This window comes from Betta splendens, chromosome 13, assembly GCF_900634795.4.
Source record: "Betta splendens chromosome 13, fBetSpl5.4, whole genome shotgun sequence".
Lineage (NCBI taxonomy): Eukaryota > Metazoa > Chordata > Actinopteri > Anabantiformes > Osphronemidae > Betta > Betta splendens.
The window spans coordinates 3,885,192-3,902,813 of NC_040893.2; the positions used below are offsets into that span (position 1 = coordinate 3,885,192).

Genomic DNA, 17,622 nt, shown 5'->3' on the forward strand with positions numbered 1-17,622 from the left:
CATCCCATTAATATTTATGTCTTCACCTAATTTATTCCATAGTTTTACACCACTTTAGTGTTTATTTTGAATTCAAAATCTTGTTGTGCATATAGCATGAGTTTTTAACTGGTCCTTTTATTATATTCCCCATCTCGTTCTTTTAACTGTTTCAGTTATCCCAGTTACTTCATCCATCAAATTTTTTACACAATTCTACTTTTTTAAATTTCCATCAAATCCAAATTTCTTTTTCCACTGTGGTAAGTTTTATATATATTATTATAGTCGACTAAGAATGTCTTTTAGACATGTATTTGGAATCACCTTCAAGGTTTTCACGCTTAGTGTTCTTTAATTTGCTTCACTACGAGGATTGAGATCAACGATCAGTCACAGTGTTCACAGAGATCATCGACTGTGCCAAGCTTCTACAGGAACTAGTTTCCTGCGGACACAGCTGTCTCAGTAAACCAACCTCTCAATTTTGATCTCAATCAGACACACAACACAAAAGGTCTCTGAGACTTCCTCTAAGAAGTTAAAATTCACTTAGAGACTGACAAACAATAACACTTATTTATAGTCTGATTTACTCCAGCTGATCAGAGTTTACGTTGACACCGTCAGGTTTCCACTCTGCCGCTGCTTCAATCAGACAAACTATCATTAATCTATTTTACGAGGACCCTGTCCTCTTTTACCTCGTGACCTCGTCACGGAACTTTTCTGAAGACCCAGTCTTCTTTTACCTCGTGAGCCACTCACGGAATTCTTATGAGGACCCGGTCCTCTTTTACCTCGTGACCTCGTCCCGGAACTTTTCTGAAGACCCAGTCTTCTTTTACCTCGTGAGCCACTCACGGAATTTAAGATACCTTAGGATTTACTCTTTTCATACTCGCCTGATCTGTGTCCTGGCCCTGGTTCAAGATCCCGTCACCTCGCCTCGTCGGACCACCAGCCGACGTCTGACCTGGGCAGGAATTCACCTCCCAGGATTTTCTGCAGGTTCCAAACCTGGCTGTGCACAGACTTCAGTCGCCGACTCGATGTCCCGGCAAAGCGAGGATCTTGGTATCCCGGACGAGCCCCCAATTATGTTAGGGAAATTGTTAGTTCCCTTTGTAAATCTTAAATAAAGCAGACACAATCAGTTGAGACCTTCTTCAGGATTTTACTTGCAAGGAGTGAGCAGTTTACAGCAAAGGCAACTTCCTCTCACTGAAGAGAAGACAGGGATTCAGCTCATAATATGTATTGCATTCTGGGAGGTGCATCGTCACACAGTACGTAGGAAATATTCTCTGCACAAAGCAAGCATTGGGCTCATCAGATAAGGATGCTACACACTGGTACTCCCTATTTCTTGCAGAGCAGAAGGGAGAAAACTTCAAGGCTATAGCACAGCTAACAAGGCTTCAGCAAAATATGTTTCAATGATTAAATGCAGTATTTTTCCAACATGGTTCTTGAACCGGATTGGATAAACTCTCAGAAATGTCAAATAAGTAGGGGGCGTACTTTTAACACACCAGGAGTGTCTTAATGTGACCCAGGGAGTCAAATAAACGTACCAGAATGTCCAAAAAGTGAATTTTGCATGTGCATGGACCTTTAACGGAAAAGCTGAATATTTAAACACCTGATATTCAAACACTCACAAGTCGAAAACTATAAAAGATACAAGGACGCTGATTTACACAGAGAAAGATAAAAGAGGATAGATGCTTTTGAAGTTGAAATTACATTTCTACGCCAAAGCATGGCGATAATAAACGCTGATGAAAAGAGGAAAGATGATGAAAAGTTGAACGATGATTCCCATAGACGACCATTATAAAAAAAACGATTAAAAAAGTTGAATAACGCTAAAAGTTGAAAACCTGAAAAAATTAATAGCCGTAACCTCCTAAAGACGCAGAAGCACATTTAGAGAGTTGAACAATGGTTCTATGACAAAGCGTTGAGAAGAAGAAAGCGACCAAAAAAGCGGAGAAATAAGAAGTAGAAAAATAACCAGAAAAGGCATTTTCATAAAAGAAATACACAGTGAATGCTTCCATGCTGAATGTATTGCTGGGGAATTGCTGAAAGTAGCTTAAGCACTGAAAACTGCTGGAAGCGGTTGAGAAATTTAATGCACATGCTTAGGTGCATATATCTAAAAATCTATTTTGCATATTCTTAATAATTTCATGCAAAACATGATTTCACGGCTGCCTTAGCCAGGACTTGAACCAGAGGCTACAAAGTCAAAGTCAAACACTTAACCACTGAGCCACAATAACTGCTGACAATACAACTGTAAGCAGCACTATACATTGTATTTGAAAAACTACTAAACTGAATGTTTTGCTGAATGATTGCTGAAAGTAGCTGAAACATTGAAAACATAGTTTGAAATAGCTGAAAAGTTGAATGCATAGATAAATATATCTAACGATTATTTTTTTTTTAAAAAGAGCTGTATGTTCACAAAGGAAACAAAAATGGTTGAATTTAAGTTAAACAAGTTAAGTTTAGTTAATATTTGCTTCTAATGTTTTACAACGGTTACATTAGAGCTTTATGTTCCTGTAAACAACTTAGTTTTACATATTGCTGTAACCCTAATTGGGAATTGAACCTGAAACCTTAGGCTTCAGAATCAAGGACTTTATCCACCTTATGAGCCAAAGGAGCTACTTCCATAGTTTTAAATGGTTACATTACACATCCTAGTGTCAATGGTAAAAATCCAGTTTGTTTTAATAGAGAGAAGAAAAAGCTTCATATTTCCAAAAGTATAAAACATATGACTAAAAAAACTAATAGCACACTTCTCCTTGAAAAGCTGAACATGATATTTAAACGGTTTCTGTAGCTCAAAGCGTGTAGAAGGAGTTAGGTGTTGACGTTTGTAGAAAGGAAATATCAATGCTAAGACTAGATAAAGCATTTCCATAAGAAAATGCACAGTGAATCCTTCCATGCTAAATGTATTGCTGAAGAATTGCTGAAAATAGCTGAAACATTGAAAACATATCTGAAAGTAGCTTGAGATAGATAAATGTATCTGAACAGAACTGGGTGTTGAATATTTTCTAAAGAAGCTGAAACAGTTGAATTTCAAATTAAGGAAAGTTCAAAGAGATTAAAGAAAGAGCTAAAATGAACGAAGTATGTAAAGAATTGCTGAATTTGATTAAATATAGCTGAATGTATTAAACCAGGTAAATAGAGTCCAAGAGCTGAAAGAATAGTTGAAGGTTGTGAAAACATTTAAAACAGCTGAGTAGCTGCAGAGGAAGCAGCTGAACTTTAAATTTGGAAAAGTTGGAGCATTTTATGAAGCATGTGCAAGGAATTGCTAAACAGTAATTTAGTCTAATTAACGAATCATAATTAACCAGTCAAAAGCAGAAAATGTGCTATTTTGTCTAAACCGTAAAATAGTGATATAATAAAGTCATAATAAACCGGTTGAAAGCAGAAATATTACTATATAAAGCTGAAGATCTGAATTTGTCCTTTTATTTTGTAAAGTGTGTGTGGTTAATTGCTAAAGTGTAAAACAGTGTGAATGACTAGTCACAGACGACCCTTTTATAATATATCTGAAGGTTGCTGATAAATTAAGTATTTAACTCAATTTATCTGAAGGAAATCAGTGTACTTATATTAAAAACTGAATGCATAAACATGCCTTATTATACTGTAAAACTACCTGATGAGTTGAATGTATAGCTGATCAGATCTGCAAAGAAGTTGTAGAGCTGAAAGTGCACAAATAAAACAAATCAGTATGATTTCAATAAACTACAGTGTGGTAAATCCTTCTTCTCATTCATGTTGAAAGACTTGTTCCAGTCGGGTTTCGAACCAGAAAGTCCTGCAAGAGAGTCATGCTCTTTTGCAACGGAGCAACACTAGCTACTTAAATCACTGCTCAGAGGAGCTGTATACATTCTACTCGAAAAAATGAAACTTTCTAAAAGTTCTTCATCTATAATATAGATTACTAATATAGTAATACATTAAGCATATAAATCAATTTATGTGGTAAATACAAATATTTATATATTAATGCGATAGCATAAACATGACTCAGACAGTATTCAAACCCAGACTGCCCACTCCAGAGTCAAGAACTTAAACCATTGTGCTACAGGATACAATAAGCAGAAGACGACGTAGCTGAAGAGCTTCCTCCAGATGGAAAAAAAATGCTTAGTCATTTTAACATGTTTATTTTATCAAACAAAGACTTGAATGTTGCAACAGTCTCAAAGGTGTAAACCTAAGCAAATGAGAATATTATAATACAAAACAAAGCCAAATGTGCATCAATCATTTTTTTTCTGTATAAGGAAAAGGTCCTGCCCTGCGATGGACTGGCGACCCGTCCAGGGCGTACCCTGCCTCTCGCCCATAGTCAGCTGGGTTAGGCTCCAGCACCCCCGTGACCCAGCATTAGGGAATAAGCGGTTTAGAAAATGGATGGATGGATGGATGGATGGAAAAGGTCCAAGTTGACAAGTGTTCTGTGAATTAAAAAAATAATGAATAAAACATTGACAAGGTTGACTTACTTCAAAATATTGTAATTAAACATAATTTTGTGCATCTTGTTCATTTATGGTTGTAATGGTTTTTGTTCTTTTTTGTGTGGTACACCATGAGTGAGGGGATTGTGTGTGGGAGTGGCCATCAACAAGCAGTGATTTGTTGTGTGTGTGAAAAATAAATGGGATTTGCCTTTTACTCAGGGAGTACCCTGAGAAAGGCTATTTCTCTTGTCTGTTTACCTGCACAGACTAATCTGAGGTTCTGCAGTTGAATAAGCCAATTATATTTGTACCTATAGTTAAGCATAGGAATTAACTGGACAGTCAGTCACATGACCTTACTTAACTCTTGTTCCAATCAGTCCAGAAAGACAGTTTCAGTCCTAAATGTTGCTACAATGTAGGAAATGCAAATTTATGTGAATATTTAAACACAAAATCACGCATCAATTATTATTTTACTGTATAAGGAAAAGGAGGAAGCTGAACGGAAGAACTATAATAAAGATTACTTAGATTATTAAGATTATTAAAGAACAACTAAACAGTAAATGTTTCCAGCATTCACTGTGATTATGTTGTTAACCTTTATGGAAAACAGATGAATTACAACTTTAACGTGAGGGATGGATGAACTCACAGGACTTAGGCATTATTTGGTTGTTAAATTTTGACTCCAGATACCAGCGCACACATTCTGAGGTCTTATCATTTCCCCGCAAACATCATAAACTGTAAAGAATGCATTAAATGAAAGACTCAGGAGCGTTAGTATCTGTGGTTACTAACAACTCCATACACTTTATATTAAAGAGCACAGATTTGCATGCGTTGTCTGATTTATTTAACATATCTAAAGATGGCTATATAATCGGAATTAACATAAATATAAAAAGTGGGACTTCCTGCGCTATTATTTGTATTATACTGTACAGTATGTCGCTAAACGTGATACTTCCTGTTTCTCACAGTAGTAGTTTACATCGAGGTTTGCGCGTTGCATTGTGGGGATACAAACACCGCAGAAAACAGAGAGCACAAAGGCATGACAACACCACCTCGAGTACTACAACAACAGCCTGCTGTGATGTGAATTGGCGTGAGCATTTTTTATGCTGTGAGTATTGGAAGCTGGCAGGCCGAGAACTGCCTGAAAGGAGAAAGGAATGTGATAGAGCGGCACGGCGCACCGCTGTCTCCGACTATTGCTGCTTCAGTCAGCTGAGCAGTTTGTGCATCCCGGGGCCCAGCCGTTATCATAGGCCTCGGTTTACAAGGTAACTTCCTTTTGTGGAACATACCATAGAACACTAAAAACACGATGTACATATGAGTCCGACAACTTCTGTGTGAGCGATGTTAAAAGCAAAGAAGCCGACTTTTATGTCTGTCTTGTGGCAGGTAATTCTAGCTTGAGAGCTAACGGGCAGTCAGTCAGCCGATTCTGGTTATGCCTTTTAAAACGGACATGTTTCTTTGGCTTTAAAATAATAAAAAAATAAAAAAACAAATTTGTATATAACTCGTAATATTAATTCGGTATTTACAATATTTAACAGAGAATTTGATGAAGCTATTAAAAGTAGGATACAGTACAATAACAACTATTTTTGTTTTCAAACACTTGTCAGTGTAGAGGTCGTAAGAAGTAACAAATAAAGCTCATTGTTGCCTATAATTTTATCATTGGTCGTTTAAATACATTAAAATAATATTTTAGACAGTTGGAACTGAAACGAAATTATTTTATGTAACATTCTGAATCGTAATAGCGCACCGTTTTCTTTATTTGTGTCTTATTTTGAGAGTTTCAACCGGATATTATTTTCGTCCCTTGGTTCACTTGGCAGTAAATTGACTTTGTTAGGTAATGAAGTGTTTTTTTTTTTTGTCGGGATCGTTTAGTCAACAATTCTTTCACTGCATTCTTTCACCGCATGACTCTCTTCTTTGTTGTATAAACCATATGCAGACTGTTTCCCTAAAATGCCTTTGCTTGCTTGGTAACCGTAACGCTGCGTGGTGTAAACAGTACCAGCTTAGTGGCTATGCCTAAACTGGTAAGCGTAATATATTTTAAGTAGGGAAAACATTTTCTCCTAATGAACATTTTGGCAAAACGGCATTATTATTTTTTTGTCTGCCTAATTTTAATCATCTACCTGAGTTACCTAAAGTCAGGAACTTATAGGACACAAACCTTTTGCCATTTGTTTTGTCATTAACTTGAGGTCATGTAACAAAAGAAATTTATTTAGGAGTTTTTATACCCCCCCCTCTGGAGCGGGTTTAGCTCTTTTCTATTTGGCCTTTTTGTTCTTCTAGTCTAAGTACTCCCCTATAGGTGTATAATTCACTTTCTTTACTGGCCCAATATAGTCCAGGAGTATTTTCCTTAAATGCATGTCTGACCGAAGCATAGGCTCCCTGTGAGAGCCCCTTTCCCTAAGCCTATGTTTTATGGAAAATCTGAAGCTGAACGGAAGAACTATAATGCACATGTCTCACAGACAGCTGCTGAGCATCCAGACGTGTACTGGCCTCCACTTGAGTCTGACTTGCACTGCCCTACAGCTGCTTTGATTGTTGCATAACTTGGCATTTGTCCTTCATGCTTTCCTTTTATTCCCATTTCCTTACCTTGCCTTCCCCTCATAGAGCACATTAGAAATCCACTGTGCTTGCAAACACTGCATTCACAATTTGTCATCATGTCTTCATCATCCTGGAACTGGTGTTTACTGATATTTTGCAACTGATTCTTTGTTATACTGTATTTACAGTTACAGTATGAACTTATTGGGTAAGAAAGCATAGTAAATTCCTGACTAATCAGAAGCACTTTATCTTATTTACCTATTTGCAAACATGTTTCAGCGGTGTGTGTGTGTGTGTGTGTGTGCGTGCGTATGTATGTGTGTGCATGTGTGCGCGTGCGTGTGTGTGTCTATTGAATTATCTTTTGCAGGGTGCGTTCCCTGTACAGAGTCAAGGACTGACTCCAAAATGGGGCTCAAAACCTTCACCCACAGCTCGACGTCCCACAGCCAGGAGATGCTGGACAAGTTAAATGCTTTACGCAATGAGGGTCACTTATGTGACGTCACCATCCGGGTCCAAGACAAGCTCTTCCTGGCTCACAAAGTGGTCCTGGCATGCTGTAGTGAATTCTTCCGATCTAAACTGGTGGGTCGGTCAGAGGAGGAGGACAAGTTCGTGTTGGACCTTCATCATGTGACTGTTAGTGGCTTTGCTCCTCTGTTGGAATATGCCTATACATCTACTCTCTCTGTCAGCACGGAGAACATCATTGATGTTCTGGCAGCTGCAAGTTACATGCAGATGTTTGCTGTGGCAAGCACTTGTTCAGAGTTCATGAAGTCAAGTATTCTGTGGAGCCCGGGTAACAGCAACAACAACAATATTACGACAGATAAACCACACGAAGCAACACAAGAGAGCACTTCATCAAACTGTGCCCTGACTCCATTAGATGGAAGTGTTTCACCTGTGTCATCAGACTGCAGTGTGATGGAGAGAAATGTTCCTATTTGTCGTGAGTCACGCCGGAAACGCAAGAACTTTGTATCAATGGCCTCACCTGAGAGTCCGCTAAAATGCACTACACAGATGGTTACCACCTCCCCTCAGATTCCAAACCCTTCCCCTTTATTTTCAGACAGCACAGCCCAGCCTGTGGAATCTTCACTGGCATTTCCATGGACTTTCCCTTTTGGTATTGATCGTAGGTTCCACTCTGACAAATCAAAACTTCCAGAGAGTCCCCGTTGTTTAGAACAGGGTGCCGCAGGGTCATCAGAAGCGGTGGTTAGTCGACGACTCAGTGACTACCTTACTTGTGAGAGCTCCAAAGTAGTGTCATCACCAGTACCTGCAGAGGAGGAAGACGTGAGGGTGAAAGTAGAACGTCTCAGTGACGAAGAAGTCCAAGAGGCGTCTTCTCAACCAGTTAGTGCTTCCCAGAGTTCACTAAGTGACCAGCAGACGGTGCCGGGGAGTGAACAGGTTCAGGAGGAGCTTCTTATTAGTCCACAATCCTCCTCTATAGGTGTGGCTATTCTCTTTACATACCTGTAGAATTCGTTTTGTCAACACAACACAACACAACACAACACAACACAACACAACACAAGACACACAATCCATATAATCCAGCTACATCTGTATACAAATACACTGTTCTTGTAAAACGTGCCACTGTAATATTTTATTTTTGCACAAACGCACATTGTGATGGTTGTTGGGAACAGAGAGACAACACAAATTAAAAATAACACTTTACAAATTTGTTAAAACAATTTTGGTGTTCATTGTTGAGCTGATCAATTTTCAATTCAATTTTCAGCTGCCTGAAAGATGTTAACATTGCGAAATATATGGATTAAATAATCAAAATTATGATAGTGCAACTATTAACTTATATGATATGTCTAGGATAGGTATTAACTAAGTATTTTTATGTGAAAGAAAAAGCCACCAATTGGTGGCTGTGTGTGTATGTGTTTGTGTGACATTTTTTTCTTTTGAGAAAAGGAATTCAGAAAGGGAAAGAGTTAAGAAATTTAAACCAGATCAAAGCCAACTTGTTGCCAAGGGCAGATTAGGCTAAAGTTATACCTCTAGATATCGACCTTTCTCTAAAATGCAACAAAGAGATTATTTTTCAGCTTTGCTGATAGGTGGTTTGTCTTTGAACAGAGTTAGGTGGCTTCTTAGCATGTGGTCAGGTGGTAGTAGACTGTGGAACTTGCACTCTCATTTGGCAACCATCCTTAACAGGCTTCTCAGTGAGAATTTGGGTCCGGGTATCACTAAAAAACTTCCCTTATGGCAACCTTGAGTTATCTAGGTTGCCCACTCCATCGGCTTCCATCCTAAACCGGCATCTCTGAACGTGAGGTGGGGTTATTCTGATGTGACGTCACCAGCACGTATGGGCATCCTGTTGAATTTGAATTATTTATTTTATTTATTCCAGTTTGAATTAAAATTACACCTAGGTGTGACCTAGGGTTAGAGGCATTTATGTGTTCAGAATGTAGATTTCATATGTTTAAAACAAAAGAGATTCCAATATGGTTTTCTGCCCTGCAGTGAGTAAAAGAGAAATAAAAACATAGTTTTCTTGAACGGTTAAAAGTGCAGTGTATTTGTATACAGTGATCAGTCTTTAAATATTTAAATTTAAAGGACAACAGTATATTAGCTTATCTCCATGCCAATAATGCGTGCCTTCTAGACTCATTTTGTGAATAAGAAAATTTGACAAATGCTGTATATGGATTTTCCCTTTTCCTTTTGTCAGGATCAATGGATGAGGGAGTGTCCGAGGGCTTACCATCAATGCAAAGCACCTCTAATGCTGGAGGGCACGCAGAAGATGACGAAAGGTATCATGCTCTATGTCTGGGCCACATCTGTTATTTAGGTTTTCTGTTGAAATGGTAGCAGCATGATGCAATCTTGTATAAAGATGTTTAGACAGTATGAAAAATAAGGCCACTAACTGGAAATATATGAATGTCAGAGATTTAACAATCTGACACAGATAACATCATTACTAACGTCAAATTAATTGCTTGATTGATCAAAATTGCCTGCTTTAATTACGTATTGCCTTAATATGTTAATACAAATGTCAACTTCATAGATTTTGTTTTTTGTTAAACTAGTCAGACTTCTATGGCAAATTTAAAGTCATTTTTAAACAAAGATAGTGTTTTGTGTTTCTCTTAATTCCTGTGTTTCAGGTTGGAAGGTATTCAGTATCCATACCATCTCTATATCAGTCCTTCCACTCGGCCTGGTGGCAATGGTCCCGACCGACCCTTTCAGTGCCCAACCTGTGGCGTTCGATTTACTCGGATTCAAAATTTGAAGCAGCACATGCTCATACACTCTGGTAGGTACTGTAAGAAAGTAAGAACAAAATAAAATAGTAAAAGTAATTTCTCGAGAAATTACGTGAGAGAGCTGCTCTGGTGCCAGAATGATGCCAAACGCTGATTAAGCTGCTGATGTAAAAAAGTTGAGTACGACAAAATGAGAAAATGTTGATGAAGATTAAAACAATGACCTCAATTAAAAAAGATGACAAGATTAAAAAGATGCTTTTATTTTGAAAGTACTAAATACGAAACTAGTAAATACTAAACTTTTAATCAATCTTTAAATAGTCATAATTATTATTATTAAATATTGCTATTAAAGCTAATTAATGGCTTGGTGCTTTTATTTTGAAAGGATTTAGAGGAAGTGTTTGCCTAATTACTACACAATCCTATAGTGTATTTGACTAATCAGTAATAAGCATGGAACTGATGTGTACACTGGGCATCAGGAGTTTGACCTGTCAATCCTATCTGCAGCTGCGCCGTCACCGTGGAGACAAAAGGCGGGAAAATCAGGCTCACTCTGCTCTGTGAAAGCAGAGTTTTGTTTTCTTCACTGAACAACTGTAATTAATTTTATGTTTGAGGACTAAGGTTTGTAGCCACAGTCACGATTTCAAAAGGTGTCACCTTCTGCGTTTTTCCCCAGACGTCTGGCGGAACTAAATATTAGAGTCTATAGGGAAATTCTGGATCTATCTGCGCTTTGAGATTGATAGCGATTAAAGTATAGGTCTGAGGATATATATAGCCAGACACATCATTAGAAAGAAGACAAGTATAACTACGAATTAGTGAAAAATTTACACTGATAGAGTAAAAACTATGGCTGTAGCGACGAGTTAAAGACAAAAGTTCTGTCTTTGAAATAGGGGTCCTTGCATTCTAGCTGTGACATCACGCACTCTAGCTCATGCAATACACACTAATGGAAAAGCTGAAAATGTAACAAAAAACAAACGATATTTACACGCTGACAAGTTGAAAAGTATAGAAGATACGAGGACGCTGATTGACACTGATAAAGTTGAAAGATTATAGACGCTTTTGAAGTTGAAGTGACGTTTCTACGCCAAAGTATGACAATGATGGACGCTGATAAAAAGTGGGAAGTTGACAAAAAGTTGAACGATGATTCCCATAGACGACCATTATAAAAAGCGATGAAAAAAGTTGAATAACGTTAAAAGTTTAATAGGTAAAAACATAAAAAGTAATAGCCCACATCTCCTAAAGATGACACACGTTTAGAAAGTTGAACGACGATTCTACGATGAAGTGTTAAAAAGTAGATAGGAATTACAACCCTGAAGAAAATTCGAAATAATGAAATCTAAACCAATCTGCCAACTTGTATAAATCATTATTTATTTGATGTTTAAAAATCAAATTAATTTTGACTATTATATATTTTAGATGCCTGTAACTAGTACAACTTGAGATGGAAACGACATAAGACATGTAAACAAATATTGTGTATTGGATCATTCCAAAATTAAGGAAGTTACCTGAGTACAAAATAAGTCTCTAGGAATGGTTAAGCTTGTACCTAAACAGATGGGTTGTGGCTTATCACTTTCCTAATTTGTCCAAAAAGAATATTTCTACAGTACATACAGTATTGAGAAGAATTTGACTTTATTGTTTGTAATGCCGACAAAATATTCAAGGAAATTTTCAGGGTGTTTAAAACTGAACAAAGTCCACTTTTTATTTGTGACTGCCAAACCTTTAGGTAGTATTTGGTAAGAAATCATCATGCTACACTATAAGTATAGACAAATTTATGTCTGTAAAATTTCCTATTCATCCAAAATAGTTTTATCCCCAAAGATTCTGTTGTTTTAAGACAACTGGAACTGTTAGTTTCTAATTCTTGAATACATATTACCTTCAATTCAAAAGCCTTCTGTATAATTTACTGGCATATTGGTTTGGGTAACAAACTTATTGGAAAGTAACAAGTATTGTACCCATATCACAAACCTAACTTTGATTCTTCCTATTGATTCCAAAACTTGTAACAAATTTTGTGTGTCATTTGTTTATATAGAAGGTTGCTTAAACGGCTGGCAAGTCCAATAAAGGATCAAAAACAGCTTCACCTTAAAGACAATACTTAACCTAATTAGCTGCAACTTTAGCTGCACATCAGGTCTGACCAAACATTTAAGACAGCATGAAATATGTTAAAATCTCTCCTCCCCCATATGATAAAAGTAGGGTATTTATTATCATCATTATCAATTATTTTCTTTTGTAGGGCAGCCAACCAACCAGGTTGCTGCACCGATCCATACAGAACAGCACTTAATAAGCACTTTAGACTTAGACTTGACACAGACAGAAAAAAAATTAAACAATCATCTCTAGTGGGGCTGTTTTCAATGGTCTGCTATTGTTTGGCTTGTCCCAACCTGGCTCTGGGAATGGCCATACATTTCTGACAGATTCATTTCTATTTCCCTATACAATGAGTGTATGATATAATACCATCATCAACACTCCCAACTAATCAGGAATTACCCAGAGGAAAATTCATAGCATTACATGGACTGGATAGCTTTCTGTAGCTGTTCTGAGTCTGTGGTAATGGGTAGCATGGCTCTGGGGTGTCTCCTGCTTTTTATCCACTCTATGTATGTATTTTATAATAATTATTATTATATAATTGTTGTGATTACTGATTATTATTATTTTCACAGATCATCAATCTGTGAGGTGTATAGAGGTGTATAGAGTTGTATCTCTATACTCTTCCTGAAAAAGCAAAATGGTACATTACAATACGACATTCAGCCAATTACATGCTGCATGCTAAACTGCTTTATAGGACAAAAAATACAGTAATCAGTTGATGCCTCTTTACATGCAGGTAGTTACAAGATTCAACAAAGACCAGATTCTTAGATTGTTCCAGTTCACCAGACATGCACCATCAAAGCTCAGTACCAGTTTGACCCAGTAATTTCAACTGTTTTTAAATCACATCTCAATCTAAACAATACTCTAACGTTGGTTAAACATGTTACAGTATATAGTTATTCACAGAAAAACACAATTAGGTTGTTTATCATGAAAATGTCCTGCCTAAGCATAATGTTACTTTCACAACAAACTCCTCAGCACCATGTAATTGTAAGTCACATTGTGATGCAGAAAAACAACTCTTTTTTTTGGGTAGCTGGTTACTAAATTCCCAGCTGTTTCATGAATTACGATCCCTAAAACCGTAATTATAAGTGTTAAAATTATGTTGCTAAACATTATATCTGTCTTACTGCCTTTGTTTAAACTTGCACGCTATTGGCCAGCAATATAAAGTGTCTAATGCAGTTCCCTGAGGTCCCTGGACCCCGGTGGCGTGGAGACGTGTTCTCTGGAGTGAATCACACTGGAACTGTCTAGGTGGTTGCCTTAAAGCCAGTACATTCCTGACTGCATTGTGCCAAGTCTTGTTGGGGGATGATTATGGCATGGAGTTTTTAGTGACTGTTAAGGCAATGGCAATATATTTAGGACAATTTCTATATTGATGTGGGATCAGTTTGGGATTGTACTCCACAGAACTTGAGTACTTCTCAGGAGTACTGAGGTAAGATAGTATGGAAAACATTGTGTTGCAATACTGACGCCACAGGCTCTGAAGTTCACAAGATGGAAGCCATAGATGCGTTCAGATGCACAACTGTAGCTATGTCTCAGGACATTTACAGTAATTAAAGACAGCGAAAACATGTTTTGTGGTAATTCCTTGTTTTATCTTGTTCTTAGGGATTGCTCTATTTGATAAATCTAAGCAATCAACAGTATAATCAAAGTAAAGGTGTTGTACATACATTGTAAATACTCAATCGGTTTAAAAGTACAGTTAACTGTTAAAATACTAAAAATCACTTCTTCTAAGCATTCTTGGAAATGCTAGATTTGGATTTTGTTCTTTTAGACTCACTTGGGGTTTAGTGAAGTTATCAAGGTGTATTTAAACTTGATTGAGCTAAGTATTGGGTTTTTTTTTCTCCACTCCCAGGTATTAAGCCTTTCCAGTGTGACCGCTGTGGGAAAAAGTTCACAAGGGCCTACTCCCTAAAGATGCATCGGCTGAAGCACGAAGGTAAACGCTGTTTCCGGTGCCAGATTTGTAGCGCCACATTCACGTCCTTCGGTGAATATAAGCACCATATGAGGGTCTCCCGACACATAATCCGCAAGCCGCGGATTTACGAGTGCAAAACGTGCGGCGCCATGTTCACCAACTCTGGCAATTTAATTGTACACCTGAGGAGTCTGAACCATGAGGCATCCGAACTAGCAAACTACTTCCAGAGCAGGTGAGGAGTCCAGGAGTGCTGACACCCATCATTTACTCAGATCTCACCTGGATCAGAAAATTCAGTTTAGATCTTAATATTATAACTATACTGTGTACGTACATTTCTTCGTTTTTATTCCAGAGATTTGCTTGTGTCTTTTAAAACATTTTAATGTTGAATGCACATTTTAATGATCAAGTGTCCCTGGAGTATTTGACTGTATTCATTGAGAAAATTTTTTATCTTATTTATTTAAAATGTATATCTATTAATATAAATTTTAAATAAATAGATATGAAAGTTTCTCAATTGTCATTTTCAGAAATTTGCTTATTAATATAAGCCACTGACATGCAGGAACAGTAACTACATTAGGTAGCCTTAATAGCAACATTTGCCCTGCATGAATAAATGTTCTAGGCTGTGTTTGTGTGGAATGTTTTTCTTCCATGATTTGGTGAGACTGTAAAATTTAATCTGAGAAGCCTATTTGTAAGAACCGCTCCACTTGGAGGTACAAATGAACCCATTGAAATTTTGGATTGTAATAATATTTTTCCATACAATATTTACATTTTCCCAAATTTGTATATACCCTACTTCCCTAGACAACAACAATGACTAAAAATAATTTAGATGAAACAAGTTCATAAACAGGGACATTTATATGACTTTGTTTTTGAAGAAGTTCTGTTTTTAAGGTATCAGACAAGATCTTTTGGTAGCTGAAAGCTTGTCATACCTAATTGTGATATTTCATCATATAATAGTCAAAATTAAGTGAAATTTTAATTGGAGACCCTAAATGTAATGCAATTGACAGCGAAAGAGGCTACGCTTCAAGTCTGTAGCATCAAACATGGTCACACACGACGCGTACATGCCTCTTGATTTGTACAAAGTAGAAGAGCAGTGAAGAATAACTTACGTGGTGAAGGCACAATGTGGACTAAGCATTCACCCATGTTCTGCTCTGCTAATGATTGTACATAATAAATATACACTGCCAAAAAAATAAAGGGAACACTGAAATAACACATCCTAGATCTGAATGATTGAAATATTCTTATTACATACATTTACATACATTGTTTTCATAGTTGAAGAAAATATCAATCAATCAGTCAAATCAAATTTATTAAACAATGGAGTTTTGGATTTGGAGTCACACTCAGAATTGAAGTAGAACCTAAGGCCAAACACACCGGCATATGATCTCACAAGGGGTCTGAGGATCTCATCTCTGTACCTAATGGCAGTAAGGCTACCTCTGGCGAGCGTATGAAGGGCTGTGCAGCCCTCCAAAGAAATGCCACCCCACATCAATACTGATCCACTGCCAAACTGGTCATGCTGGTGTCTCCAGACTCCATGGAGAACCTGCTTTCAACTGTGAAGAGCACAGGGCGTCAGTGGCCAATTTGCCAATCTTGGTGTTCTCTGGCAAATGCCAAACGTCCTACACGGTGTTAGGTTGTAAGTACAACCCCCACATGTGGACATTGGCACTTATCCCACCTTCATGTAGTTTGTTTCTGACTGTTTTAGCAGACACATGCACATTTGTGACCTGCTAGGTCATTTTTCAGGGCTCTTATAGTGCTCCTCCTGTTCCTCCTTGCACAATCGCAGAGGTAGCGGTCCTGCTACTGGTCTGCGGCCTCCTCCACGTCTCCTGATGTACTGGCCTGTCTCCTGGTAGACACAGCAAAACTTCTTTCCACAGCTTGCATTAATGTGTGTGCCATCCCAAGACATCTCCCAGAAAGCACAGGAACTGAGAAGTGGTTTGTGGTCACCTTCCTAAGTGGGCAGTTTCATTTCACAGAAGTGTGATTGACTTGGAGTTACATTGTGTTGTTTAAGTGTTCCCTTTATTTTTTTAAGCAGTGTATTATTGGGGAGACATAATAGTTTTTTTTCTCTACACCTAAACTTCTTCAGGGATGCACAGGTTGCAGGTGTCTCTGTAGTAGGTTTGCTTTTTGCAGGGTCACAATATCACTCCATAAAAACAAACTAAGAGGAGTGAATTGGCAGAAAATTGCTAACAAAAATGTTTTAAAACAAAAGTTAACCTGCATCAAATATGTGCAGTGTCACCTTGTTCAGGCCTGATTGGCCTGAAATTACGGTAATCGGTTTCTACATTTAATAAATAGGTTTATCATTTATAATACCACAATGAGGTCAGTCATAGGCCCAAGTTGTAACTTGACCTCTTTATTATAGATTAGATCTAAACATTGTATAAAGCAGGGGTGTCCATCCCTGGTCCTCGAGAGCCACAGTCCTGCTGGTTTTCCAACTCTCCCTGCTGATTGCCTTGATCAGTGACCGCATTACCGCAGCCGCTGCACCGATTCATCTGTCAATCTCGCGCTCCTTCATTTCTTCCCTTGTAAAGACCCCAAGATACTTTGGAGAACCCAAGAACTCCTCCACTTGGGGCAAGAGCTCTCCAACCTGGAGAGAGCAAGACACCTTTTTCTGGTTGAGAACCATGGCCTCAGCCTTGGAAGAACTGATTCCTATCCCAGCCGCTTTGCACTCAGCTGCAAACCACCCCAGCGCATGCAGGTGGTGATTTGCCCCCACCGACAGAATGCTACGCGGGACACGGCCGAATGCTTTCCCATGGAGTCTGAGTGTTAGCCCCCTATAGGAACAACCACACCAGTTATCCAATCCAGAGAAACTGTCCCTGTCAATCCACACAATGTTGCAGAGGCGTGTCAAGACAAGACAGCCCCACAACATCCAGAGACCTTAGGTACTCAGGATGGAATCTCATCAACCCCCACTGCCCTGCCACCGAGGAGCTGGCGAACTACCTTGGTGACCTCAGCCTGGTTGATGGGCAAGTCC

At 38.1% G+C, this 17,622-nt stretch overlaps 1 protein-coding gene across 7 annotated transcripts in view; it reads left to right on the forward strand.

Annotated features, from left to right (window-relative positions):
* The first annotated feature begins 1,435 nt into the window (after positions 1–1,435).
* The window catches only part of zbtb44 (zinc finger and BTB domain containing 44), a 29,331-nt gene continuing 13,144 nt past the window's right edge, over positions 1,436–17,622 (forward strand). For 4 of the 7 annotated variants that reach the window (XM_055513749.1, XM_055513747.1, XM_055513748.1 and 1 more), the window contains exons 1-5: positions 1,436–5,646; positions 7,498–8,598; positions 9,856–9,940; positions 10,301–10,452; positions 14,472–14,772. In XM_055513749.1, coding sequence (XP_055369724.1) covers positions 5,280–5,646; positions 7,498–8,598; positions 9,856–9,940; positions 10,301–10,452; positions 14,472–14,772 — 2,006 coding nt within the window. In that variant the 5' untranslated portion in view covers positions 1,436–5,279. Of the gene's footprint in view, positions 7,333–7,497; positions 8,599–9,855; positions 9,941–10,300; positions 10,453–14,471; positions 14,773–17,622 lie in introns of all 7 variants that reach the window. The other 3 variants (XM_029172486.3, XM_055513750.1, XM_041073423.2) reach the window with 3 other exon arrangements.